We start from the raw sequence: 26,901 nt of genomic DNA, 5'->3' as shown, positions 1-26,901 counted from the left end.
TCCCTTTACTCCTCACCTGGGCTCTGACCAACAGCCTCACTTTGTCTGTCCCAGGAGCCAAGAGTGAAGGAAGGAACGTCTTGCTCTCCCGGGACACCAGGTAGGTGCCTTTATTCTTCAAGGAGAAAAGAGGAGGAGGCTCAGCACCTTCAGCCAGCCCTCGTCCCCAGTTTTTCTCCTCTCCTGGGGCTCAGAGTGAAGGTGGAGACAGATAAGATGATCCCAGGACCACAGACTCAAGTTTTGCATGTTGAGGGAACTAAATCTGTAGCCCTCAGTGTACAGATGAGCGAACCAGGGTCTAGGGAGGGGAAGGGGTTTGCCCAGGGTCCTGAAGACTTGGGAAGGGAATGGACCCAAAACCTAGCCTCCTGCCCGCCAGCCCAGAGCCCTCAGGGCCTGGCCATCACCCCCCCACCCCCGCCAACCGACCCGTTCTGGGTCATTCAGAGGCCACCAGGAATCCTGGAGTGGGAGGGAGAGGGTGAGCAGAGCAGGGGTAGGGAAAGGCCTTCACCAGCTCTTCAGATCCCTGTCTACTGTCCCAGGTCTGCTTCACTGGGTCTGGGTAGCGGGGACCACGGGACAATCAGAAGCCACTCTTCCAGCAGGGGGGTGGGGAGGGGATTGGGCTAGTGAGGCACTCTTGGGGACACTTGTCCTCCCCTCTGCCATCCTCTCCCTCCACTGCCCTGGGCTCATAGGAGGGAAAGAGTGAGTCAGGAGAAGAAGCTGGCAATGAAACTGACAAGGGGATTTGCCCAGGAATCAGGATCCCCCTGCCTCCAGAGCCCTTGGGAACAAAGAAGATCTGAGTCCCATGGATGGGCAGGACCTATAAATAAGACTAAGTTGGCTGGAGCCCTCCAGTTGGTTGTGTGCCCCCCAACATGCACACACAGAGTGCTGAGCCCAGGGGTCCTCCCCTCACCTTTCGAGCAGGAAGGAAAGAGCTAGAGACGTGTGCTGGTGGGGACAGAAGAAAGAGTGTCCAGGAATAAAGGAGTGAGACCAGCCCCTGCCCTGGGAGGTCTGGTGGTGCTTTGGGAAGTGTCAAAAGTGAGAAGACTTAAAGAAAATCCCCAGGGGCTGCCTAAACTTTGCTCAATCTCAGGCCTGTCCCACTGGGTTCTAGACTCCCAGAAGGGGCGGAGAGAGGTGAAATGGATCTTAAATCTATGAAACAGTGGCATGGAGTGTGGGACTGGGAGCCAAGATCACCTGGGTTCACATCCCAGTTCCACTATGGGTGCTGTGAGTTGTATGACCTCAGGCAAGTCCCTGAACCTCTCCAGCCCCACTGTAAGAGTACCTTCTTCAAAGAACCATTGACAAAACAAAATGAGTACATTTTAAGTGTCTGTTATGATTGCATTCCCATTATACAGATGGGACAACTGAGGCCCAGAGAGGAACAGACACTTGCCCAGGGTGGCATAAAAGCAGATTCCAAATCAGTAGGCAGACATCCTGGATCCTAGTCCTGGGGGAGGAACCAGGTACCCAGGGCATTCCCCAGAGACCATAACCCCAGGTCCTCTTTGAAGCACAGCCAAAATAACCTGCAGGGTGTGCAGAGATCCTGCCCTGACAAACCCAGGGCGCTTGGAGCCAAAGCTCCATGTCCTTAGCTGCCCCCAGAAAGGAGCTTGAAGGCCCATTCCTTGTTCCCTTTCACTGCCATTTATAGACACGCTTCCCGAGCCTAACATGTGCCTGCCCTCTCCAGGATCTGGCCAAAGAGAAGTCTGGCAGCAGGTCTAGCAGGAGCCTTGGGCAACTCACAATCCCTCTCTGGACCTCAGGTGTTTCTCTGCATTTGAACTCCATATGATATAAGGAGTTAAAGGTCTAAAGTCCAGGCCTGAATTTAAAACCCAGCTCTACCACTTTTCTGGATGTGTAGCCGACACAGATTTCTTAACCTCTCTGAATCTCAGTATCTTCATCCATAAAATGGACTGGTAATAAGGGTGCAGTACTTCCTAGGGTTATGAGAGGATTAGAAGAGTTATCATAGGGAAAGTCAGTGCTTGACACATGGTGAGTGCTCAGTAAATGGGAGCTATTTTTATTTATTATTATGAAGGCATTATATTCTATATAAGCCCTGATTTCTAAGTTGTATTTAGAATTGTCCAATAGCTTTCACAAGCAGTATCTCACTGGTTCCACACCACCTTCTGGGAGGATATATAGCAGGAATTCTTATTCCCATCTCACAGATGAGGAAACTGAGGGTCAGAGTGGCTCCTTAAGGAACTGTTTGAACTGGGGTTTGAATTCAAATCTCTAGACTCCGAAGTCTGCATTCATTTTGTTTGCCCCAGACTGGTCTCAATGACTTTTCCAAGACTGAGGTCTAACTCTAAAGCAGAATGTAATAGAGGTATCTTGGAAAAAGAGAAAAGTGGAGTTAGGGAGTGCTAGGAGCAGGGGGAAGGTGAGGCTCAGGGCAGGCAGTTGTAGCACAACCAGCATGTCCCAGCTCCTTACAGTTTTCTTGGCAGCCTCTGTTTTGGAACCTCTTACCTCCTAAGAAACTGCTATCATGTAGCATTAAGACTAAACAACGGGAAGAACTTCCCACAGTCAGGAAGCTTGGGACATCTCTTTCCCAGATGAGCCCCCAGGGAGTGAATATCATCTGATGATGTCACTCCTAAACTCTGAACTATTCTGTGGCTCTCCATTGCCCTCAGGGTTGAGTCAGCAATACCAAACCCAGCCTGCAAGGCTCTGCAGGGTCTGCCCAGCCTGCCTTCCCAACCCCAACTTCCCCTCCATTCACTCTAGGTTCTGTTTCCCAGATGCTCAATAACGTCTTATGATCTCCTCGGTCCATCAGGCCTCTGAATACACCTGCCTCCTCACCCCCACCTGGTGTGCCCAGCCAAATTTTTTTCGTCCTTGTCTCCCTTTACATGTCCCTTCCTCCAGGAAGTCCTCCCTGGCCTCCCCCACTCCCTGGCTCCCCCCTCTCCCCTTCCCTGTGCCCACTGAGTCCCTTCTGACTCCCCTCCTCCCTGAGGACACTGTTGTGATTGCTCACCTGCTTGCCTGTCTGTTTCACCAACTGGCCCACGTTGCTGCTGCTGCTGCTGCTGCTAAGTCACTTCAGTCGTGTCCGACTCTGTGTGATCCCATAGACGGCAGCCCACCAGGCTCCCCCGTCCCTGGGATTCTCCAGGCAAGAACACTGGAGTGGGTTGCCATTTCCTTCTCCAATGTGTGAAAGTGAAGTTGCTCAGTCATGTCTGACTCACAGCGACCCCATGGACTGCAGCCCACCACATTGAGTAGCAGCTAAATGCAGGGGCCCTGACATCACACAGCTGGGATCCGATCCTACTCTGACACCCACTGGCCTAACGACCTTGAGCAAGTTACTTACCTCTTTGTGTCTCAGTTCTCCCATTATAAAATGGAATAATAATAGCATCTACTTCATAGAGTTGTTATGAGGATTTTAAAAGGTTTTATACATCAGAGCCTAGGTACATATAATTACTCAATGAATATTAGCTGTGCTGTGCTGTTACTTCAGCTGTGTCTGACTTTCTGCAACCCCATGAACTGTAGCCTGCCAGGCTCCTCTGTCCATGGGATTTCCCAGGCAAGAAAACTGTAGTGGGTTACCATGCCCTCCTCTGGGGGATCTTACCGACACAGGGATCTAACCTGAGTCTCTTACATCTCCGGCATTGGCAGGTGGGTTCTTTACCACTAGCGCCTCCTGGGAATCTGGAATTTTAGCTATTATTTATTTTAAAAGTAAGGCTGGAACATAGTAGGTAGCCATCAAACATCTATTGAGGTTATTTTATTTATCCATCACTTACATACTACTTATTATGTACTAGGCAAGTTCTAAGTATATTATAAATATTAACTCATTCTATAGATGAGGAAACCGAGGCACAGAGAAGTTAATTAACTTCCCCAACGTTGCACAGCTAGTAAGTGGTGGAGCCAGGATGCAAACCCCAGGCAGTCTGGCTGCAGCAGCCATGCTTTTAAATGAGTGAATAAATATGCCTTTGTTTAGGGGGAGGGGAATCAGAGGTTTCATCTACAGAAATTACTCAGTTCCCACCCCTGCCTTCTTTCAGGTCCCAGGAGCTCCCAGTTGGCAAGTGACAATTGTGGGATGTGAGTCTGGCTGGAAGCCAGAGGTAAACCACCAAGTCACTGCCCTCAACATGTCACAGGTGATGTCCAGCCCCCTGCTGGCAGGAGGCCCCGCAGTCGGCTTGGCTCCCTGTGAGGAACCCAGGAGGGCCCTGCATCCAGCCCCCAGCCCCGGCCTGCCACCGCAGTGTCCCTACTACACCACGGAAGGCTGGGGAGCGCAGGCCCTGATGGCCCCCATGCCCTGCAAGGGGCCCCCTGGCAGGCTCCAGCCAGCCCCACAGGCTGGAGCCAATGCCAGCTGCCTCCTGCAGGCCCCAGCAGAGCAAGTCTCAGGGACTCGGGAGGACCTTGACTCCTACATTGACTTCTCACTGGAGAGCCTCAACCAGATGATTCTGGAGTTGGACCCCACCTTCCAGCTGCTCCCTCCAGGGCCTGGAGGCCCGGAGGCCCAGCCCACGCAGAGCACCACCTTGACGAAGAAGAAAGAAGAGCCTGAAGCCTTGGGTAAGGAACTGGGGCACAGTGCCAGGAAGAGGGCTTGGAGACCAGTCCTCATGAGGAAGGAGTTTTCTATCAAATCAGAGGAACACAGAACAGTGTCCTGTTGCGGAGTGCTATGCAGCTCTAAACAAGTTTCTTAACCTCTCTGTTTCCTCTGCTGTATACAAGGGATAAATATAAGTAGTCCGCACTCTCCAATTCTATTTGGTTCTTGAGTTTGGAAAGTGATGGATACCTGTTTTATGTAATTTCTCAGAGAATTAAAATAAGCTAATACAGGTAAGAACACTATACAATACCATGCATATAAATAAGAGCTCGATAAGTGTGTGGTCCCTGAATCTTAGTCTTCTGTGGTTTCTCTCTTTAGGTTCAAACTTGGTCCCCTGAAATTTTTATAGGAATAGTATTTTCACCTCACCAGTAACAATAGATGTAAATAACTTCAAGTACAGCATAGTAAAATAATTAGAACATGATGAATTTTTGAGTATTTATTACTTTTGTTTTTAATACGTCATTACATTGTAAATTTATATAGTTTACTCTTTAGTAATGCCTGCTGCTGCTGCTGCTGCTAAGTCACTTCAGTCGTGTCCGACTCTGTGTGACCCCATAGACGGCAGCCGACCAGGCTCCGCTGTCCCTGGGATTCTCCAGGCAAGAACACTGGAGTGGGTTGCCATTTCCTTCTCCAATGTGTGAAAGTGAAAAGTGAAAGTGAAGTCGCTCAGTCATGTCTGACTCATAGCGACCCCATGGACTGCAGCCCACCAGGCTCCTCTGTCCATGTGATTTTCTAGGCAAGAGTACTGGAGTGGCTTGCCATTGCCTTCTCCTTAGTAATGCCTAAAGCATATTAACTTACAATGTCTACACCATTGAGCAACCAGCTGAAAAAAATCTTGAAAATTTAACAATCAGCTTCTTTGAGCTAGTTCAAGCCAACTCCAAGATACCACCACCTCCACATTGTCCAGAAATCTCTGCATCTGGTTTCAGTTTCCCAAAGAGTTTCAAGTATACACTAAGGATGAGGATCATGGAGCAGCCCCATTAGACAGGCTGGAAGACTGAGGCCTCCAGGGTTTTAAACAATCAGCGTGAGCTAGGGGATACAGGGAGGATTAGAGATGGGATCCAGGAGAATTTCTGCTTATTGAGCATTTATCATTCTATCCAGGCACTTGTGTGTTGAGCAGTTAATAATTGAACCTTTGATAATAATAATTTGATCCCTTCAATCCACCTCCATGAGATGAATATTTTATCCTCATTTTACAAATGAAAAGACTTGGTTGACGGACTTGAGTGAGAAGCCAGTGTAGCCTAATCATTGGAGTCAGGCAAACCTTACACAAGCTGCTTACACTTCTTTGTGTCTCAGATTCTTCTTCTGTAAAATAGAGATGAGTTTTCACCTCAAAGGCTGTTGCAAGGATTAAAAGGAATAACATTTGATGGGTGTTTATCACAAATCCTGGGACACTATAGGTCATGATTGGTGGTGACTGTTTATAGTCAACACTGGAGTTGCATTTAGGACCAGCTCCAGGACAGTGTCAGACCCTGGGGTGGAGGTGACCCCAGCACCCGTGTCCTCTGGCACCTGGATTCCTGGGCTCTAGCCGGCCTTCTGCTCCCGCCCCCGGAGCATTGCCTGCCAGGCCTGTTAAATGAACCACCTCCATCCCTCAACAGTCTTTTGCTTCTTAAGGCCAGTCGTGGGCATGTGTCTGCAGGAAAGATAGCTTGGGCCTAATTATCATTGGCAGGAGCAAGCCCGGGACTTTAATGCTCATGCCCCAAGGCAGGGCTTCCATGCACTCAAGGCCAGCTGGGGTGAGAGCAGTCTCTGGGTAGCGTGCACATGTATGGGGCTGGGGTGTTGACAACAGGGCCCTTCCTCCAAGGGACCGACGGGCAGTAGTCAGCCCTTTCAGATGCCCTAGGCACAACCTGCCCTTGTGAGGATGTGACCACCAGACTCTTGGCAGCAGGGGGCGCCAGAGGGCAGCAGTGGTCCCAGGGTCCTGATGAAGCCACTTAGCTCCCCTTGATGGAATTTCTAAAAATCCTCTCCTCTGCCTGAACACCAGTGATGCCTGGGAGCTCACTACCTCCTAGGATATCCAGAGGGTCAGCTCTCTGTTGGAAGGTTCTCTGCCATCACAAGAATAGTTAGAGCCTGCCTGTTACTGCGGTGACTGCACTTCTCTCCCCAAACCCTCCCCTCAGACCACTGCTCCTGGTGACAAAGCTCTCACCGGGCCACAGCCCCTCAGTGCATTTTCACCCAGCCAAATGTATCCAGTGTGTAGGGCCCCTCTGTTTGCACTCTCACTTATCCTACTTTTGGTGTGTTAAGTGAAAGATGTTCTGTAATTGAGATGCTAGCAGACGTTCACGGCTTCTCTTTGCCCCAACTTGGCAGGATCAGAAGTTAACCATTGAAAAAAAAAAAAAAGAAGTTAACCATTGGCTGTCCTATATCGATCCCTCCCTTAAAAATGTATAGAGGGATTTTTATAAGCATGATCCCGGCATCTACCCTGGGAAGAAAATAGTGGAAACCTCATTTACAGATGAGAAGACTGAGGCTCAGGGAGGGGAAGTGATGGCCACAGTCACACAGCTAGTGACTGGTAGGTCAGCTCAAAGCCCAGGCCTCTGGGCTCCAAAGTCCATATTCTAACTTTTCTTTCTTCCTTGGAGCAAGTTTTCTGCCCTCCAGAACTTCACTGAGTTTACACTGCACACACCCCGCCTCCAGTTTCTCTGCCTCTTCCTGACCTTCCTTCAGATTAACCAGAGGTGGGTCAGGGGCAGCGTGGTAGCAGGGAGCAGGCATGTATCCACCACCCCCAGGGAACACAGCTTCTAGAAGCAAATCCCCTCCTCTGCCACCCCTCCCCATCTTTGGAACAGGCCCCCATTTTATTTTCCAGAATTTCTGCCAGGGAAGGCAGTTTGCCAATATCCAGTGAAGGGTGTTTAATAACCGTCTGTCCGCCCCCCACCCACACAGGCCCCCCTCCACCCACCCGGCCTGGTGCCGGCGCCTGCATCCACCCAGCACTGCTCAGACTTGCCCCATGGGCCTGTAAACAGCAACTGCACGCAGGTGATGGGGCGGGGGCCCCACCATCCCAGCCACAGCACCTCGAGGCCAGGCTATAGCAGCAGGAGTGACTCACAGCTCCAGGACTCCTCCCTCCCTTCCTGCCCAAGTCTGCTTGCTCTTTCTCCGTCCCTCAGCTAGGCCTTTGGTCTCTCTTCACCAGGCCGGGAGACCCTCCCCAAAGTCGCTGAGCACCTACTTACGGGCAAGGCCTTGGCAAAGGGTCCCAAGGAGCCTGTTTCCGTGGAAGAGCTCCCTGCAGACAGAGCATAGGAGCAGGGATCAGTTTCCTCAACCCTTTCTGTAACATTATTCATGTGTTTGGCTGCTCCTAGTTGCAGCATGCCGGACCTTCAATCTTCACTTCAGCATGTGGGATCTTTAACTGTGGCCTGTGGGATCTAGGGCCCTGCATTGTGAGCATGAAGTTTTAGCTCCTGGACCACCAGGGGAGTCTCTTCTCAACCTTTCTGAGCCTTGATTTCTCATCTGACATGGAATTAAGAAAGTTTCCTACCTCAGTCAAGTTGTCATGAGGGTTAAATGAGCTAACACAGGTAATATGCCTATGGCAGTGCTAGCCCACAATGCTCAGTAAATACCAGCCTTTGTTTTTAAAAGGTGCAATAAATTTTAGCTCTACCCTTACATTTCTCCAAGCCTCAGTTTCCTGCACTGTAAAAGCAGTGCCTGCTGGCACTGGGCATAAGGGCAGTCTTGAGGTTTGAGAGGATTATGAGCATAAATACTGTGAAAGTGAAAGTGTTAGTCACTCAACCGTGTCCAACTCTTTGTGAACCCATGGACGGTAGCCCACCAGGCTCCTCTGACCATGGAATTCTCCGGGCAAGAATATTGGAGTGGGTACCCATTTCCTTCTCCAGGGGATCTTCCTGACCCAAGGATCAAACCCAGGTCTCCTTCATTGCAGGCAGATTCTTTACCGTCTGAGCCACCAGGGAAGCCCATAAATACTATAAAGACCTATTTAAAAAAAAAAAAGTGCTGCCAACCTTGCAGAAGAATCTACCCCATTCCAAAACTTCCCTTTCAGAGCCCACAATACATTGTACCAACTATTCTCTCGCCCTCAGCAGTGGGACCCCCACCTTAGCCAGAGTATTAGCCAACTGGCCAATACCATCCCCCAAAAGCAGGAGAGTAGGAGATGCTCTTCGAAGCCCCCAATGGATCAGGCTCCAGGCTCCATTCGTCAGTGTATCTCATCCTTACCAGAATCTTGGGAGGTTGGTTTTAGATCCTCACTTTACAGATGAGGAAACTGAGGCTCAGAGCAGTTAGGAAAATTACCTGATGATTCTTGGCGGGAAAGTGGCAAAGCCAAGACTCACACCTAACTTTGTTTGTCGACAAAGCCAGGCCTGTTCCTCCACCCCCTGGGACAGCATGCCCAGGTTGACCTGCCAGCCTCCCCCCTCCATCTGATGCAATCCTCCACCCCTACCCAGCCCAAGCAGGCTCAGACAGAGGCAGTAACCATGAGCAGGGCCAGAAGGTCCTAGCCCGGAGCGGGCTGGGGCAGGCAGGGACTTCAGGGGTAGTAAGGGGGGATGGTGCACGCACCAGAGCCCAGCGGGGTGGGAGACTGGCAGATGGGAGTTAAGGGTACAGTTTCCCACTGACTCTGCCCTAGTCTTCATCCTAGGAAGCCAGAGGCAGGACTCACAACCATCTAGATGGGAGCAGCTCAATGACTCCCTTCATTCACCTCCTTTCCCAGAACAGCACCAAGAACAGCTCCCCTCCCCCAAGTCAGGAGGAGAGGTACCCATTCCCCCCATGGGAAGAACCAGAGGGCACCCCACTCCAGGGAGGAACAAGAGTCCTACGTGCCCCCAATGGGGAATGAAAGAGCATCAGAGTGAGTCAGCAGCCTCGGGCGCTAAGAGTCTACAGTTCAGTAAGGCAGGCAAGCCCTGCCCCCAGGGACTCGCGCTCAAGTGAACCCTAATGCTGACTTGTCAAACTCCAAGGTGCACCCAGCTCCCCTGGGATTTTGCTAAAATGCAGATTCTGATTCAGTATGCCTAGGGTGGAGCCAGAGATTCTGCACACTCTCCCAGCTCCCTGGTGAAGGGGTGCTGCAGGGCCGGGGACCACAGCGGTTCAGTCCAGTGCACAATGAAAACACAGGGAGCTAAGCTAACACCCTGAGGCCTGGGCCCACCCCTGGAGGTTCTGATCTAATTGGCACCAGATGGAGCCTGAGTTTTAGGACTTTTCCAAGCTCATCTGGTAATTCTAGCATGCAACCAAGCTTGAGAATCCCTGCCTCCATCGCAGGCACAGACATACCGCTCTCACCGGCCTGAGTAATAGAGGCATCTCAAGATGTGACCGGTGCAGTCATTCTGGCTGGGGAGTGGAACACACACGAAGGAGAGGATCCTTCCGTTTTAAAGGGCTTACTGTGTGCCAGGTGCTGTGCCACCTATATTCATCTCAGTTCATCCTTATGGTAACACCAAGAGGCTGGGGATAGCCACCCAATTCTACAGGCCTGGAAACTGAGGCTCTAGGTAGTCAAGTCACTTGGCCAAGTTCTCAGAGAGCAAGGGGCGGAGCCAGATTTGAAACCCAGGTCTGTCTGACTCCAAAGCCCGTGTTCGTGTCACTGTCTCTCTCCACCCACGGGCAGTTGTCACAGAGAGGGTGACATTGAAACTGGCCCCTGAAGGTGAAGCTGGAGGCTGATCCTAATTCCAACAAACATCTCCCTGGGCCTCAGTTTCCTCATCTGTATAAGAAAGGGTAGTGGTCCAGTGGTTAAGACACCACACTTCCACTGCAGGTTACATGGGTTTGATCCCTGGTTGGGGCATTAAGATCCTACATGCCGTGGGGCACAGCCAAAATTTTTAAATATATGTGTGCTAAGGCGCTTCAGTCATGTCCCACTCTTTGTGACCCCAAGGACTGTAGCCTGCCAGTTTTCTCTGTCCTTTGGATTCCCCAGGCAAGAATACTGGAGTGGGTTGCTGTGCCCTCCTCCAGGGGATCTTCCCAACCCAGGGATGGAACCCAGGTCTCTTGATGTCTCCTGCATTGGCAGAAAGGTTCTTTACCACAAGCACCATCTAGGAAGCCCACATATATATGGGCTTCGCTGGTACCTCAGACTGTAAAGAATCTGCCTGCAACGTGGGACACCTGGACACAGCAACCTACTCCAGTATTCTTGCCTGGCAATCCCCATGGACTGTAGCCCACTAGGCTCCTCTGGTGGGCTACAGTTCATGGGGTTGCAAAGAGTTGGACATGACTGAATGACGAAGCACAGCACAGCAGTCTCTAAGAAAGAAGAGACCACATGGTCTTGAGGACTCTTCCAGCATCCTTGCTCTGCGAGTCCAAGCTCCCTGGTTTCACCAATGCTCTGCTTCTCTCCCCAAAGATATAAAGTACATCGAGGTGACCTCCACCAGGTCAAGGTGCCACGATGGCCCTTGGAGCTGCTGCAGCCCAACTGTCACACCACCCTTCGGCTCCCCACGCGCTGGCGGCCTCCTCCTTTCCAGAGACCTCCCCCGAGAGACTCGAAGCAGCAGCGAGAGCCTCATCTTCTCTGGGAGCCAGGGCAGGGGGCACCAGCGCCCTGCTCCCCCCTCGGCAGCTCCCTCCTCTCACCCCCCAGCTTCTCCCTGCATCTCCATTCCTGGCATGGGGAGCAAGGCCTCAGGCCCCCACGGCGTGGGCTCCCCACTGGTGGCTTCCCCAAGCTTGGAGAAGGGGCTGGGGGGCCAGGGCCCACAGCTGGGCAGCAGGGTCTCCATGCTGTCAGGCAGCCCAGCATCTGATGTCAGCTACGTGTTTGGAAGGTAGGTAACTCCCATTACAACTTCTGATGTTACCTTCATCTCACACACACACACACACACATCCTAAATCAGACATCCCACTCTTTCTGAGCAAAATCTGGGACTGTACCAAAAATAAAAATGAATGTTCTCTTTTATGCCATTTGGCTCTCAAACTCTCCTCAAGCATTTAGAATATCATTCAATATAGGAAAATCTTGACTTCTATTTACCTCCTGGGAAAAGAACTACTGCATTAATAAGGCTCACCTGTATCCTGTCCAGCCCTCCTAAAGCCCATCTGTAGGAAGATTTCTTTAAAAAAAAAAAAAAAACCCAAAACACAGAATATAAACAGAATCGAGGGTCTGGGGAAAACTTCCTTCATCTTTGTTTCTGGCAAAACCTAGCAGGAAGGAAGCAAACCTGGCGGGGCATTATCACCCCAGCCCAGTCCTCTGTAGGCTTCTGAGTAGAGCCACACACTCACCCATCTTGCCCTGGAAGAACAAACTACAGGACCTCTGTCCCCCATACCACCTCCAAAGCCACTGTGCCCAGGCAGTCCCTGGCAAGGAGACTGGGATTCCACAGCCATGCGTTGGCATGGGCCTCTGAGCTCAGGGAGAAGCCTGGCTGGCTGCAGAGCTGGCCTCTTTCTCTTCCTCCAGCTGGAGAAGTCCCTCTGCATCAGTCATGGACACACCAGCCCAGGTCCAGCCTGGGTGCCGGACTCTTGGGAATGCTTGGGGTTAGGGGGTAAGGAGGATGGCTGATACGACAACTCAGTTGGATCACCTGGAAGGCAGAGGGAACAGAGTCGAGCCTAAGCCATGAGACTTGCAGGGGGCAGCCCAATGGCTACTTTAATTGACCACAGACCCTACATTGCAGGTACACTCCTATATTCTTCGGCATCCCTTAGGGCTCAGATGGGCTCTGGGGATGCCGGGGGGCAGTGTGGATGGGTGAAGTATGCAGTTCTCTGACCAAAGCCACAGGCACATACATCACTAAGTTCCAGAGCCCAGCTCTGGCACCAGACAGTCCACTCCCATCTCCTAACACTCTGCCTTTCTGGTGCTCTCTCCCCTCACAGCAGCCAGTCCCTCCTCCACTCCAGCATCTCCAGCCATCAGTCATCTTCTCGATCCTTGGAAAGCCCCACCAGCTCTTCCTCCAGCCTCCACAGCCTTGGTCCAGTGTCCCTGTATACGAGAGCCAGTGACCTCCAGGTCCCCAGCAATGCCACCCCAAGCATGGGCCAGCCCAGAGCAACCCGCTCCCCACCACTGGCCAAGGAACATGCCAGCAGCTGCCCACCATCCATCACTAACTCCATGGTGGACATACCCATCGTACTGATCAATGGTTTCCCAGAGCCAGGGTCTCCCCCATCCCAGAGGACCCCAGGATCCCAGGACTTTGTCTGCCCTGGGGCTATTTCTTCCAGCACGCCCTGGCCAGCCACCAGGAGCCACAGCCAGACCCTGCCAGAGGCCCCTCCCACCACATCCCCGGAGGGTAAGTTGTAAACCAATCAATACCTCACGCTTTGTAAGGTTTGGCTAATGGGGAATAGGCAAAGCACCAATGCATTTCTTCAAGAGCAGTTCAATACACTGATTAAGTACCTACTGTGCGCCAAGCACTGTGCAACTTAGTAGGGACACAGTCTAGAAAGAGAGGGGGAAAACCCAAAGGGTTACTGCAGAGTAGGATAAACACAGAAGTAAAGAGATGTTCTGAGTCTTGTGAGGCTACAGAGGAAGGAGTGAGCCTTTTTACCTGGAGAAGTGGGAAGGCCAAAAAGTGGATCAAAAGTTCATGGCTAGAGCAGGAGAGGAAGGGCTGCCCCAGCAGAGGGAACAGCCAGGCCAGAGGTACGAAGGTGTGGAAGCACGTGGCATGTTTGGGAAATGACTGGGATGTTGGGTGCAGGGTGAGGTCGTTGGGAGTAATTTGGGGCCAGATTGGGAAAGACCTGGAATACCAAGCTGAAGAGTAAACTTTACCCTTTAGGGGCCAGGAGACCCTCAGAGACTCTCAAACAGGAGAGTGATGGACTCAGAGGCACATGCTCAATCCATCACTCTGGCAGCTGCGCAGCAGATGAATTGCAGGGTCTGACCTGGCAGGGAGAGCAGTTTTTATTTGGTTCTGTTTGGGTTTTCATCACAAAGTGGTCCAGGGCGAGGCAGAGGGTGGAGGAGAGTGGACAGAGCCATGAGACCCTCAGGATATGGAAGGAGCAGGCTGGTGACTAACCCAGGAGAGGGAGAGGGAGAGTCCGTCCTAACTCTGACGCTGGTGGATGACGAACACAGCCAGGGGCAGGACAGGGTAACGGAGACAATGCATTCCAATACAGACAGCTAAAAACCACAGAACAGCAACCACCCTCCTCCCTGCCGTCAGCAACTACAGGCATCCAAAAAGAACAAAGCCAGCCAGAGCCCAAAGCAGTAAACACAGAGGCTAACCCTTAGCCCCCTGGGGTACCTGTCTTCCAGGAGCAGAGCCCCCCATTGAGCCCCAGGGACAGGAGGCCTGCTTGCCTGTGGCTCAGTCATCTCCTTCCCGGGCTCTCAGCCCTCACATGGCAACAGACATCAAGGTACTCCTCGGGGGTGTGAAATGCTCACTCTAGCCCGCTGCTCGTTGCCACCCATGAAGCCATGTCAATGAGAACAAGAGAAAATGAGGTGACAAGTATGCCTTTGAACATTTTCCTAGGACAAATCATTTGCAGATATCAGTACATCTTTTATGATGAGTTAGTCTCAACTGGCAGTAACACGCCTTTTCAAGATGCCGAAACCCAGAACCACTGCTTTCTGCCTTGTGGTTGTAGTTCAGTTACCATGTTGAGTCCAACTCTTTGTGACCCCATGAACTGCAGCCAGGCTTCCTTGTCCTTCACTGTCTCCCGGAGTTTGCTCAAACTCACGTCCATTGAGTCGGTGATGCCACCCAACCATTAGGGACCCAGGGAAATGGGGGGCATTTTCACATCTCAAAGAGCACATTTATATGGCCTGGTGATATCCCCATCCAGGGTTGATGATTCCTGGATAATCACTCATTATCCCTGGGATCTTAGCAAATTCTGCAAACTATTCTCAAGACAAGGTTCAGTTTCATTTCCGAGCTGTTGGAGCATTACAGACCCTCACGGGATTTTTGGTTCACTAGGTTCCCTCTGGGTTTCAGGAGGGAAAGAGCCGTCTCAGATCAGAATCGGACTCCATCCCCTGACTCCTGAATGCTCTTCTGCCCAGATCTGCTGTCTTCCTTTCCTTTCTCCTTTTCTTCATTTTCTTTTGCAAACTGAATATTCCCCCCACCACCAAGAAACTCTTAGGATTATTAAAGGGGAGGGAAAATGTGAAATCAAGCAAATGATGCATCTCAGAATCTTTTATTTATCCCCTGTTTCTGTCTCTACTGCATAATTCAATTTGAGAAACTGTTTCTCATTGAATTGAGTTTTTAAATCTATTTGTTTGTGATCCATTACCAAGAATACAAGGGTAGACTCCTAGATGGCACACTGCTGCTGCTGCTAAGTCACTTCAGTCGTGTCCGACTCTGTGTGGCCCCATAGACGGAAGCCCACCAGGCTCCCCCATCCCTGGGATTCTCCAGGCAAGAACACTGGAGTGGGTTGCCATTTCCTTCTCCAGTGTGTGAAAGTGAAAAGTGAAAGTGAAGTCGCTCAGTCGTGTCCGACCCTTAGCGACCCCACGGACTGCAGCCTACCAGGCTCCTCCATCCATGGGATTTTCCAGGCAATAGTACTGGAGTGGCTTGCCATTGCCTTCTCCATAGACGGCACACAGCCCTGGGATTATTCTGATAGACTTTTCCCCTTTAGGGAGCTGGAGATACAATGGAGTAGGGATAGGGGAGGATGGGTTGAATGGGACCACCGGGCAAAGAAAGGAGAGGGTCTCTCAGTTCCCCTCTATCTGGCCTACAGGTTTCTCCTTCCCTGTCTGTCTCCAGGTCCGGTCAGGGATATGCAGCCCACCATGAAGTTTGTGATGGACACATCTAAATACTGGTTTAAGCCAAGCATCTCCCGAGAGCAAGGTAAAATGAAGCCCCAATTCAGGGACTGAGTGACCCAGGAATCAGCTCTGGGTACCGGCACCCTGCATCGGGCAGATGGGGCTCTGGGTTCATGTAGAGGAGGGGATGGAAAGGCAAATGGCAGGTCCAGGGAAGGGGGTGTCCTGTGAACCCCATGACCCAAGGAAACAATGACTGTAGCAGGAACGGTGGAGGTTAGACAACAGAAAGGACTTCCTGGGAACCAAAGGCTATTCTTTACCATCTGCTCTATGAGGACCCAATGGGGCCGAGGCAGGGAGGGTGTCCCGGTAGGGTGGTGACTGTCTCTGACCCAAGTATTATTCCAGCCATCGAGCTGCTGAGGAAAGAGGAGCCGGGGGCTTTCATCGTGCGAGACAGTTCTTCATACCGGGGCTCCTTCGGCCTTGCCCTGAAGGTGCAGGAGGCCCCCACACCTGCCCAGAGCCGCCCAGGTAGGCTGTCTGTGTATTCGATCAAGGCCTCTTAGAGGCACCTGGGTGTGGTGGGTTCCAGTCCCAGCTCTGCCGCTCACTTGCAGGGTGACCTTGGGCCATTCCCGGCTCCTGGGAGGATGGACCTTGGCCTCCCAGCACTGAGGCTCCCCAAGTCTCGAGACTCCTTGCTGTATCCTCCAGTGGGAAGAAGAGGAGGGTCCCAGCCCCCCTCCAGCCTGCTCTCTTCTCATGTGAAAATGAGACCTTTGTGGTTTGGTCTGTTTTTCTCAAATAAGAAGTAACTAGTAACATTTTATATCAAGTTTATAAAGTTTGATTTTTTTTTTCTCCATGAATTCAATTTATTTTTAAAAGTAAATACTGGGTTTTATGAGCTTCCCCAGTGGCTCAGTGGTGAAGAATCCACCTGCAATGCAGGAGACATGGAGACCTGTGTTCAATCCCTGGGTTGGGAAGATCCCCTGGAATAGGAAATGGCAACCCACTCCCAGTATTCTTGCCTGAAAAATTCTACGGACAGAGGAGCCTAGTGGGCTACAGTCCATGGTGTCGCAAAGAGTTGGAAACAACTGAGTGACTAAACAACAATGTGTGCTAGCTTAGCCCCTGTGACCCTGCACACAACACATGTTAATGGAGCGTCCACCCTACCCCAGACACTGCACAAGGCACCAGTGAAACCTCACTGAGGACAGAGATAGGAACAGACCATTGCATTACAGGGTTCCTGGGTCACAGCCCTTCATCCAAGGCCCAGGATGGTAGCTCTTACACAAGGAATGGATAAGGGAACTGCCAACTCCCAGAGGGAGTTAATGACCCCTGAGCCAGCAAGTAATAGAGCAAGAGGATAAAACCCCAAGTCCGCATTCTCTACACCACACCTCTCTGTTCAAATAAGAAAGTGACCTCTGGGCAGCGTTGGTTATCAAGGAAGCCCTGCCAAGGAGTCCAAAGAAAGCAGGAAGCTGTGGGCCGGTGGAGAAGAGGCCAGGGGTGTGGCCCCCCTCCCAAGGCCAGTCTGGCGCCAGCAGGGACCATCTGATGGAGAATAATAGTACCTGGGAGGGAGTAAGTAGGGGGAGTGGGAAACCCAGCCCAAGAGTTATTGAAACCAAGAGCAAGGTCTCCTGAAAAAAAGAATTGCACGTGTGCATACTAAGTCACTAAACGTCGGCACCTCCTTCATGGGAGACCTCGAGGATAGGATCCCTACCTGCAGTCCCACGCAGAGGCAGGGGGATGGACAAGTTAACCTCTGGATGGACTGGAAGCGGCAGGTCAGGAAACAGGTTGCACTTCCATCCACACGCTTTCTCTGACCAGGCGAGGACAGCAGTGACCTCATTCGCCACTTCCTCATCGAGTCCTCCGCCAAAGGGGTGCATCTCAAAGGAGCAGACGAGGAACCCTACTTCGGTGAGCCGAGCCTCTCCAGCCCCTCAGGCCCCTTCCAGGCAGGGTAGGTGGCCTGCGGAAGGCTCCTGATGCAGGGCTTCTGTTTCCTCACAGGGAGCCTCTCTGCCTTCGTGTGTCAGCACTCCATCATGGCCCTGGCCCTGCCCTGCAAACTCATCATCCCGCAGAAAGGTGGGCTGGGGCTCCACGCCTGTTCATTCTCAGGGGTCACCTCTCACCTTACTTAGGGATCATGTTAGTGTCCCAGGGAAAAGTGCATGCTCTGGAGTCTGTCCACATCTCCACCTCCTAGCTATGAGCATCTGAGAAGTCAACCTCACCGAGCCTCTGTTTCCTCGTCTGTGAAATGGGCACAGTTTGCATCACACCTACTGCTAGGCTGGGTGGGGGGTGAAATGAAAAAGCTCAGGCAAGGCTTTTGGCACAACGCCTGGTGCCGAGTTGATGTTTGAGGAATAGCAGCCCTGTTTCAGAGAGGAGAAAAGAAGCGTAAATCTGCCCATTCGGCCAGGTTTGGTTTTTACTTCCAGGTCCAACATTTACTGGGCATCCCCTCCTCCATTCACACCTCACTCCAACCCTGTGAAGTAGTCATTGCTGTTGCTGTCCCCATTTCACAGATAAGAAAAGGAAGGGTCGAATCGGAACCCAAGTCTCCCTTACTGTCTTGTTCCAAAGTGTTCAGGGAGCTATCAGAGCACAAAGGTACAGACAGCTGTTTCATGAAACTCAAGGAAGAGGATTATGAGAACAAAGAAATGATCAATGGGTGAGATTCGGGGAGAAAGAAAGAAAAGGAAGATTCGAGGCATGAAGTAATTTCCCCAAGGACACAGAGTCAAACCTCCAGCCTGAGTCAGGGAGCCCTCTCCAGAGCTCACAGCCCAGCTGACCAGGTGCAGCCACATCTCAGGGTGTGCAAGAGAGCTGCAGGGGGTTCAGGGAGGGGAGTCAGGCCAAGGGAGTCCCAGGTGTGATGGCAAGAGCCTCCCTGCTTTCTGCAAAAAACAAAAAAAAAGGCCTGGGTTTGGGGCAGGGTCTGAAAGAAGCAGGAGGTCAGGGGCCTCTGAGGTCAGGTCACTGCTGCAGTTCAGGGGCCAGAGGCGGGAGGGGGAAGGAGGGATCGAAATTCTGTCAACTAGGCTTTAGAGGAGCCCAGGGCAGCTCCGATTGCCTAATTACAGGAATCACACCTGGTTTCTCAGCCAAGTCACTTCCTGAAGGTAGGGGCGGAGGTGGGACCCATTCGAAGGGCTGAATAAGGCCTGTTCCTAGGACGGGGGTCCACTGACTGCACCCCCGCCCCTGGGGGCCTGTTCCTTTGCTTTGGCTCAGAATTGGGAGGTGGAGACGGGGCCTCGGACCCCTCTGCAGATGGCCGGGCCTCCTGCCTGAAGAAATCTGCGGGTGAGTTGGGGGCGGGGTGAGGGGAAAGCTTGGCTGTGCCCCGCCCCAGGGCACCTCTCAGCCCTGTGCGGGCACACACAGGTCCGCACGTGTTTCCCATTGCAGCTTTATTTCTCCATCTTTAACAAGGTGCCACATTCTTCCCTCTGCCTGTAAACCAGCAGATGAGAGGCTGAGGGCAGCAGGCCAGGAGGAAGAGGGGCAGAGAGGAGGTGGGGCGTGGTGAGGCTGAGAGCCTATCCTGCATATGGGGGGCACACATGGATGAGCTAGGTTCTCTCTGGGTCTGGAGGGCCCGGCCCTGGAGAGGGCATCCTCCGGGGAGTGTCAGGTCCGAGTCCTGGGGGCAGTGTATATGGGAAGGTCACTTTTCATCATATCCAAGGGCCAGGCATGGGTCAGCACTTGGATGAGTGACAGCTCCTATTCCATACCCCAAGCACAAAGTCCCCCTCCCCATTCCTGCCTCCTCTCTCTTCTCTCAGCAAGTAGCCAGGGCCCTGGTGTTAGGGGTGGGGGGTAGGGTGGGGCAGCACCAGCTATGGGACAGAAGGACACCTCTACACACAGGGCAACATCCCCACCTTGCCCTCTGCTGGAGGGCCAGAGGCCAGAGCAATGCAAACAACAGACGACCCTGAAGTCCTCTGGGGTTAGCGCCAAATTTCAGTCACCGCCACTGTCCCTACCCACCTGCCTGATGGCTCAAAGAGGAAACCTGCTAGATTCCCCAAACAGGGAAGCACCCTTATTCCCCAGCTCTGGGCAGAGGGACAGCAGGGCCTGGGTGACCTCCTCTCACCCAGTGGATTCTGGCAGGGCCCCAAAGCAGTATCTGCATCCGCCCCTCCACCCCCAGGTTGCCATGCCCTGTACCTGAGCTCTGTGAGCGTGGAGACCCTGAGCGGAGCCCTGGCCGTGGAGAAGGCCATCTCGGCCACCTTGGAGAGGGATGTCCTCCCCACGCCCACCGTGGTCCACTTCAAAGTCACCGAGCAGGGCATCACCCTGACTGACGTCCAGAGGAAGTAAGGGACTTCCCTTGTCCTGGGGCTGTGGAGCTGGGCAGGTTGAGCTGAAGGGGATGGCTGAGGTGGTTGTGGAGCAGTGGTGGAGCTGGAGTTCAGGCTCCTGGACCCAATGAGGTCAGTGATGTGCTGAGTGACTCCAGACAAGTTCTCTGCTTTCTCTGGGCCTCAGTGCAATGACTTCTTTCCGAAGCCCCACTTCATCATGACTGATGGATTTGGAATTAACAATAGTCATTGGGCACTGATTAAACCTGTATCCACTGATGGAACATCTGTAGGCCAGACTCTGGCTGACCAGTGAGATCGCTCCTTCCCAGGCTCAGGGATTCAGTCCAGCAAGATCCTGGCCCTGGGCTGGAGGAATAAGAGATGACCAGCCAGAACTGCATGCTTAGTTGCTTCAGTTATGTCTGACTCTTTGTGACCCCCATGGACTGTAGCCCACCAGGCTCTTCTGTCTGTGGGATTCTCCAGACAAGAATACTGGAGTGAGTTGCCATGCCCTCCTCCAGCAAATTCTACCCTGAAATCATTAAATGACACAGTGGGCCATTGGGTGGGTTGGTAGAAAACCCCAACACATAGGACAGAAGGCAGATGACCTTCATGAAAGGAGAGAAATACAAACACGTGCCCAGGTCCAGCGGTGAAAAGGTCACAGCAGGCTGCAGGGGTCATGGAACCAGGAGGCTCTTGGAGATGATGGAGGCGGGGCAGGACACTGGGACAAGCTCTCACCAGCTCCCCTTCCCTGCCCGCCTCCTCCCAGGGTGTTTTTCCGGCGCCATTACCCCCTCGCCACCCTCCGATTCTGTGGCATGGATCCTGAACAACGGAAGTAAGTTCAAGTCTGGGCCAGACTGAAAAGGCCAGCCAGGGTCTAGCTGCCCGCTGACTCTGGGACTGGGGTCCCAGACAGAGCCTCTGAACCTCAAGGGGTGACGAGCAACAGAATGAAGGGCGGGGAGCATGGTGGGGACAGAGGAAACACAGCTGGCCATTCCAGCGCCTCCCAGCCCGCGGGGCTCAGCCGGGGCTGTGTGAAGTGGGGCGGAGAATCGGTACGAAGGACTGTCTTTGTTCCTCTCCCACAGGTGGCAGAAATACTGCAAGCCCTCTCGGTAAGGCCTTCCTGTCCACTCGGTCAGTCACCATGAGAGGTCTCCCTAGGGCATGGCCCAGACCCAACACAGGGAGGGAGTCAGGGAAGGAGGGAGGCCCCACGCTGACCTTAAGAGCCCATGGGTTTGCTGAGAGCACAGGCCCTGGCCCTCTGGGAGCAGCAGGAGCCTGGGAGCCCCATCTTCTCAGGGAGGCACAGGCTTTAGTCTGGAGGGACTCTCCAGTCTGCTGGGGAATGCACAGTTCCTGTCTTCAGGGGCACCCATTCCAAACGAGAGAAACCCAGATCTGATGGAGGAGGCATGTCCTCCCACTAGGAGAGATCCCATCATGACATGACGAGGTGGGCTGGGGCAGGGCAGGAAGGAGATGCTGGGCTGGGGAAGAGCTGGGAAAGGGCTGAGTTCCCCAGCTCCCAGTCTCGTGCCTCCCTGGGCTCTCCTCACCCCGGCTCTCCTCTCCCATCAGGATCTTTGGGTTTGTGGCCAAGAGCCAGACTGAGTCCCAGGAGAACGTGTGCCACCTCTTTGCGGAGTATGACACGCTCCAGCCAGCCTCACAGGTCATCAGTCTGGTGGGTGCTCTGCTGCAGGACCCAGAAAGGATGTAGAAGAGGGAGCTTCCTGTGTGCCTTCCCAGACATCCCAAGGGGCTTGCTCAGGATTCCCCCTCTGCCCTGAGCAAGAAGCCTCTTACCACACTGATGGACCAATCCACTGGACTGGAGGAGAGCGGTACCAGGTTGAAACCCTTGAACTCACTATGACCTTCAGCAGCGACCTTCATCCAGACCCCCTTCCCTCCCGGGGTTCGGTCTCTTCAGCCTTAAAGGAGCAGGACTTTCCTGGTGGTCCAGTGGTTAAGAATCTGCCTGCCAATGCAGGGGACAGGGGTTGGACCCCTGGTCAGGGAAGATTTCACATGCCGTGGAGAAACTTAAACCCGTGCTCCTTACCTACTGAGCCCACGCTTTAGAGCCTGCGCTCTGCAACAAGAGAGGCCACCACAGTGAGAAGCCCACACGCTGCAACTAGAGAGTAACCCCTGCTCACCACAACTAGAGAAAGCCCGTGCACAGCAGTGAAAACCCAGTGCAGCCAAAGACAAATAAATGTTTTAAAAGGATACTTTAAAAAAACAAAAGGAGGCAACAGACAGGATCAGCTGTTCTCAGACATCTGTGGGTGTCTTAACAAGCTCCCTGTGATTCTGAAGCAGACCCACATCTGAGACCCCCACAAGAAAATAACCTCTGAAGACTCCTGACTATGTCAGTCTGGACACTACCAACACAGCAGCTTGAGCTAGAGACCTGTGACCCTCGTTTCATGGCAAACAGCAGGTGCTGGGTAGGGACCCAGGGGCCATGGCCAGAAGCTGGCCTGAAAGCAGATGGTTGGCAAGGATTGAGGACCAAAGGGGGCCTCCCTGGTGATTCAACAGTAAAGAATCCGCCTACGATGCAGGAGATGCAGGAGAAGCAGGTGTGATTCCTGAGTCAGGAAGACCCCCTGAAGGAAGGCATGGCAACCCACTCCAGTAGCCTTGCCTGGAGAATCCCATGGAGAGGATTCTTTTGCAAAGAATCGGACACGACTGAAGCAAGTTAGTATACAAGCACGCATGCGCAAGGACCAAAGGAGGGATGGACTCTCTTTCCCTCATCTGTTCCTTTCCCCGTTTCCTTGACAGCTTCTTGAGCTGCTAGTCCCAGGACAGAGCTAGATCCGCCTATCCTGGATTCTACAGGCCAACGTGGCCATGGTTGTTCGGCAGGTAGGCACGTGGGAACTTGCCCTCGTGGTCAAAAAAGATGATCCAGCTGTCCTTAAGATTTTGATGTCCCCTCCACTGAGAATGAGCATCAGTTCCATCTCTCAATTTCTCATAAGCAAGTGTGTCCCAGATGTCCAAGTGCTGCTTGTGTCACCCAAACCTGGAGGTGGCGACAGTGAGAGCCCCTGCTCACTAGAATAGACACAAGGGCCAGCTCTCTTGTTCTGCCTCAGCCCCAGCCTTGCTAGTCCTACACACACACACACACACGCACGCACGCACGCACGCACGCACGCACGCACACGCACACGCTGCCCTGTACAGTGCTGGGGCGGCAACTGGCCTCATAGCCACATGAGGGCAGCAGAGAGTCAAGAATGCAAACAGGCAGCTGCCCCCAAGAGGCTTGGAGAAGTGGGCGGTCTTTCCCGCCCCACCTCCACCAAGACCCCCAAGAAGTTGGAACTGTTTGTCTAGCAGACCTGGGGACCTAAGGAAACCACACTGTGAGAACGCAAGACGAGGCTCAAGGAAGAAGCCCACTTTTGCTCTATGAAAGACCAGTGCCTGCGCCCGCCCAACTGGGGGCCCTGCCAGAGGATCATTATCTTTGGCCAAAGTTGGGCCTGAAGGGTATTATTTCAACCCAGGAAACCAAACCAGACTGAAGCGGTCCTGGGCTGGCGGGACTGGCTGAGACTAGCCCACCCAGCCTGTGGTCAGGCACTGCCCCACCCTGGAGAGTACAGAATCTGGACAAGGTTCTCAAGGTCACAGTGCCCAAGTTCTCAAGGTCACAGAGAGCCCCTCTCCCCCATATATCTGTGGATGTCTTGTAGCTCCCCTCATGGAAAATAAAGTGTCGGTTTTTGCATAAGAATTGGTCCTGAGACATTCAGGGCTGTCCACTCAGAGATGGAAACCTGAACAAAAACGGGGACCTGGCTGGGCCGGTGGCCACTGGTCTGAGAGATAAACACATGTGCCACACCTCTCTCGCAGCCCCTGGCCATGGCAGGACAGCCTCTACCGGCTTCCACTTCATAAACCTTCGCTTAAACTCTTTTGTGACCCCATGTGTCTGACACACCCGTTTTCCTTCTTCCCGACCCCTTTCCTGCCACTGTGGCAGGAAGATAGGAGGCCTGGGCTCTCTTGTGCATGCCTGGGCCTGAGATGAGCAAGTGTGACATCCCTGCCAGCTTCCGGGGTCTCGGGCTCCCAAAGGGTGGGGAGAGGCAGGTGAAACATGGATAGCTCAAGTCTGGAAGATTCCTTGAATCCAGATGAGCCCCAAGCTACCAGTCCAACCCTGGTGACCTGAACAATGGCCCATCATTCATCCTGGTTCTGTCTCCAGTCCTGGGGTAACGTCCCACCCCCAGCCCTGCTGCAGCTAGGGATTCAAGATGGGCAAGCCACAGCAAGTGGTGCAAGAGGGGGCTGCAAGGGCACCCCTTTCCTGCAGAGCCTTGGAAAGGGGTGAGCTGCTGGTTCTGCTCAGGCTTTGTGACCCGTGGCAAAGGCTGCCTGGAGGCATTGAAGAGACCTCCCAATGCACTTGAACCACCCACCAATTGAGGAGCCCCTGCCACCCCTCCCACTGCCCAACTGCGGTTCCAGAAGGGCCTCCTCTTAGCCCCTTCCCTGGCCACAGACTGAGTCCACAGGAGGTAACGACCTCTGCAGCATTTGTGTAGCTTATCTTTCCTCCAGGAAGATTTAATAGAGCACTTGACTTTTGCTGATGGGCAGAGCTGCCGCCCAGCAAGAGCAGAAGGAAGGAAGGATGACCACCAAGGCAGGAGTCGGGAAGGGAGGGGTCTTTATAGGTGAGGATATCCAGGAGTTTTCTCTGCAGCAGGTTCCAGGCCTTGCAGTCCTGGGTCTTAAGCCTCCCCCCATGTCATATCTCTCCATGTTCCATCCCACCCCATCACATTCTCCCTGTTCTCTCTACACAGACACCATCCCTCCTCACTGACCCCTCCCAGTGTCTCTCTCCATCCTCACCTTTCCCCTCATCATACTGTCAGCAGAGGTTCCTGTGCCAGATGCCCAGTGAGGCCAAACAAATCCAAACATTAAAGTTTGGAGCAAAGAAGGAATTTACTGCAGGGCCATGCAAGGAGATGGGTGCCTCAGGCCCTAAAAAGCCCAGAGTGCCCTGAAGGGTCTCGGCAAAGCGTTTTTAAAAGCTGGATGAGGCAAGGGGGTCAGGGTATGTAATCAGTTCATGCACAAGTCTCTGATTGGCTGATGGTGAGGGAACAGGGTGATGTCACAAAGGTTAACTTTATCAGTCTTTAGGCTCCAGGAGGTCTGGGGCTGTGTGCTCATAGTCGTCAAGTAGTTAACATCTTCCGTCTGGTGGGAGGCTCCCACATCTGTAAACTTAGGAAGGGTACATCAAATACTGTTATCTAGGTACTTCAGAGAGGAGCTAAAGCAGAGATTAGGGAGGAAGGCCTGTCCTGGGAAGGCCCCAGGGTCCCGCTCCATGTCAATACCTTCTCCACCCACCCACACCCAAACCTGTCCTCTCCCCTTTACAGAAAAGCCTTCAATCTTACTTTTGTCCCATTTAATCCCCACTCCCCTCTGTCTCACATGGCTGGACCCACAGCAAAGCCCAGCTGCTGCTGGAGTTGATGGGAAAGGAGGATGGCAGCCCCACCCCTGTGCCACTGACCTTTTTCAAAACCCGGATTCCCAAGTCCCCCGACCCGTGCCTCCACTCTGACTACTGAGCAAACTCCCCAGAGGGCTGAAACACCTTCAGCCCTATCTCATCTGACCAGCCACCTCCCCCATACTCTTCTCCCCCAGGAGGCTCAAGCAGCTCACCTCTGCTCTTTTATCTTCATCCTCAAGCACCCTACTCCCACCCCACTATCTGCCAGCTCCTACCCCTCTCCTTAACTCTCCTGCCATCCAATAGGCTGAGAGCTTAGAACCAGAGCAGGGCTTGGGGTGGGGGTGGGGGTTGTTAAAGGCCCCCAGCCTAGAAGTCAGTACCTTGAATTAGTGCAGCAGTGTCTCCTGGCTGCATGCTTTGCTCATGTGATCCAGGAAAGCAGATAAATATAATACTGTTATAATGGATGTTGTAAGTGTCACACAAGGCTGGCAGGAAGGGTACAAACAGGAAAAATAAACTTTCCCACTGGGGATAATGAGGACAGTGTTACCAAGGTGGTCACAGTTGAGTTAGGTCTTCAAGGATAAGTAACTTAACAGCAAAGAAGGGGGCAACCCAACTTTTGCTGGGGGGGGGGGGGGCGGTGTTCTATGCACTAAGTGCAATGTGAAGCACGTTATATGTTTAATCCCATTTTACAGATTAGAAAACTGAGGCTCAGAAGTTTAACTTGCCCATATACACCCAGATAGTAAATGGCAGGGAAACAAGATTCCAAACCTGTGCCCATTCCACTTACTGCGCACTCTCAGACAAGCAGATGGATGAATTTTGCATGAAGCACATAGGTTTGAAAGTACCATGTTTAATGTGGCTAAAATATACAGTACCCAAGGTAGTAAGTGAGAGAGGAAGCAAAGGAAAAAGGCAGGCCCCAGATCATTAAGAGCCTTGGGTGCTAAGATGAAAATACCAAGGAATGAATACTTCTTGAACGAATGAATGAGTTTGAACTCAGGACCACTGTACAGTTGTTCAAGTTGCATGATGCACAACTGCACATGGCAACCTGCTTGGACTTCCTCCTGTAGGTAATGGGAAGACATCAGAGGCTTTTCAGCCAGGGAGTAACTGAAGTAAAGGAAAAAGGATCTGAGGGTTGGGCAGGAGTATGTTGGTAAGAGGAAGCTGTGAAGACTTGGAGTTCAGGCCAGGAAAGGGAACGGGGTTGTCTTGCCTGAGACAGGCTGGGACAGGTGCCTACTTGATCTGGGCCTGGGGCCTGGGTTCTCTCTGAGCTTGAAAGGACCACTTGGGAAAGAAGACTCAGGTGGGAGGGGAGGGCTTCCCTGTAGTGTTAGTCTGCTCAGACTAT

General features: G+C 52.7%; 1 protein-coding gene across 2 annotated transcripts; it reads left to right on the top strand.

The window, feature by feature from the left end:
* TNS4 (tensin 4) lies at positions 1 to 23,858 on the top strand. Of its 2 annotated transcripts, none has more exons than XM_055407814.2 (13): positions 1 to 100; positions 4,446 to 4,641; positions 11,175 to 11,598; positions 12,677 to 13,101; positions 15,586 to 15,672; positions 16,002 to 16,127; positions 17,457 to 17,549; positions 17,643 to 17,720; positions 18,885 to 18,956; positions 19,816 to 19,984; positions 20,757 to 20,825; positions 21,082 to 21,108; positions 21,578 to 23,857. In XM_055407814.2, the coding sequence occupies exons 2-13, from the start codon at positions 4,524 to 4,526 to the stop codon at positions 21,717 to 21,719; spliced, it is 1,830 nt and encodes a 609-aa protein (XP_055263789.2). In that variant the 5' UTR covers positions 1 to 100; positions 4,446 to 4,523; the 3' UTR covers positions 21,720 to 23,857. The 2 variants fall into 2 exon arrangements, with proteins under 2 accessions (XP_055263789.2, XP_055263788.2); XM_055407813.2 differs by having other exon boundaries at positions 11 to 100; positions 4,113 to 4,641; positions 21,578 to 23,858.
* Positions 23,859 to 26,901: the final 3,043 nt, after the last annotated feature.

This window comes from Moschus berezovskii, chromosome 20 (assembly GCF_049115385.1).
Source record: "Moschus berezovskii isolate FMDL1 chromosome 20, NW_MosBer_1.0, whole genome shotgun sequence".
Taxonomy (NCBI): Eukaryota; Metazoa; Chordata; class Mammalia; order Artiodactyla; family Moschidae; genus Moschus; species Moschus berezovskii.
Note: the sequence above shows the minus strand (reverse complement) of the source record. Positions and strands in the feature narration are given on the sequence as shown.

Bases quoted from the DNA above. Each gene is read 5' to 3' on its own strand.
- TNS4 (XM_055407813.2), top strand. From the start codon at position 4,203: ATGTCACAGGTGATGTCCAGCCCCCTGCTGGCAGGAGGCCCCGCAGTC. The intron at 15,673-16,001 runs GTAAAATGAAGC...GTATTATTCCAG, and splicing joins AAGCATCTCCCGAGAGCAAG to CCATCGAGCTGCTGAGGAAA. The intron at 16,128-17,456 runs GTAGGCTGTCTG...TTCTCTGACCAG, and splicing joins ACCTGCCCAGAGCCGCCCAG to GCGAGGACAGCAGTGACCTC.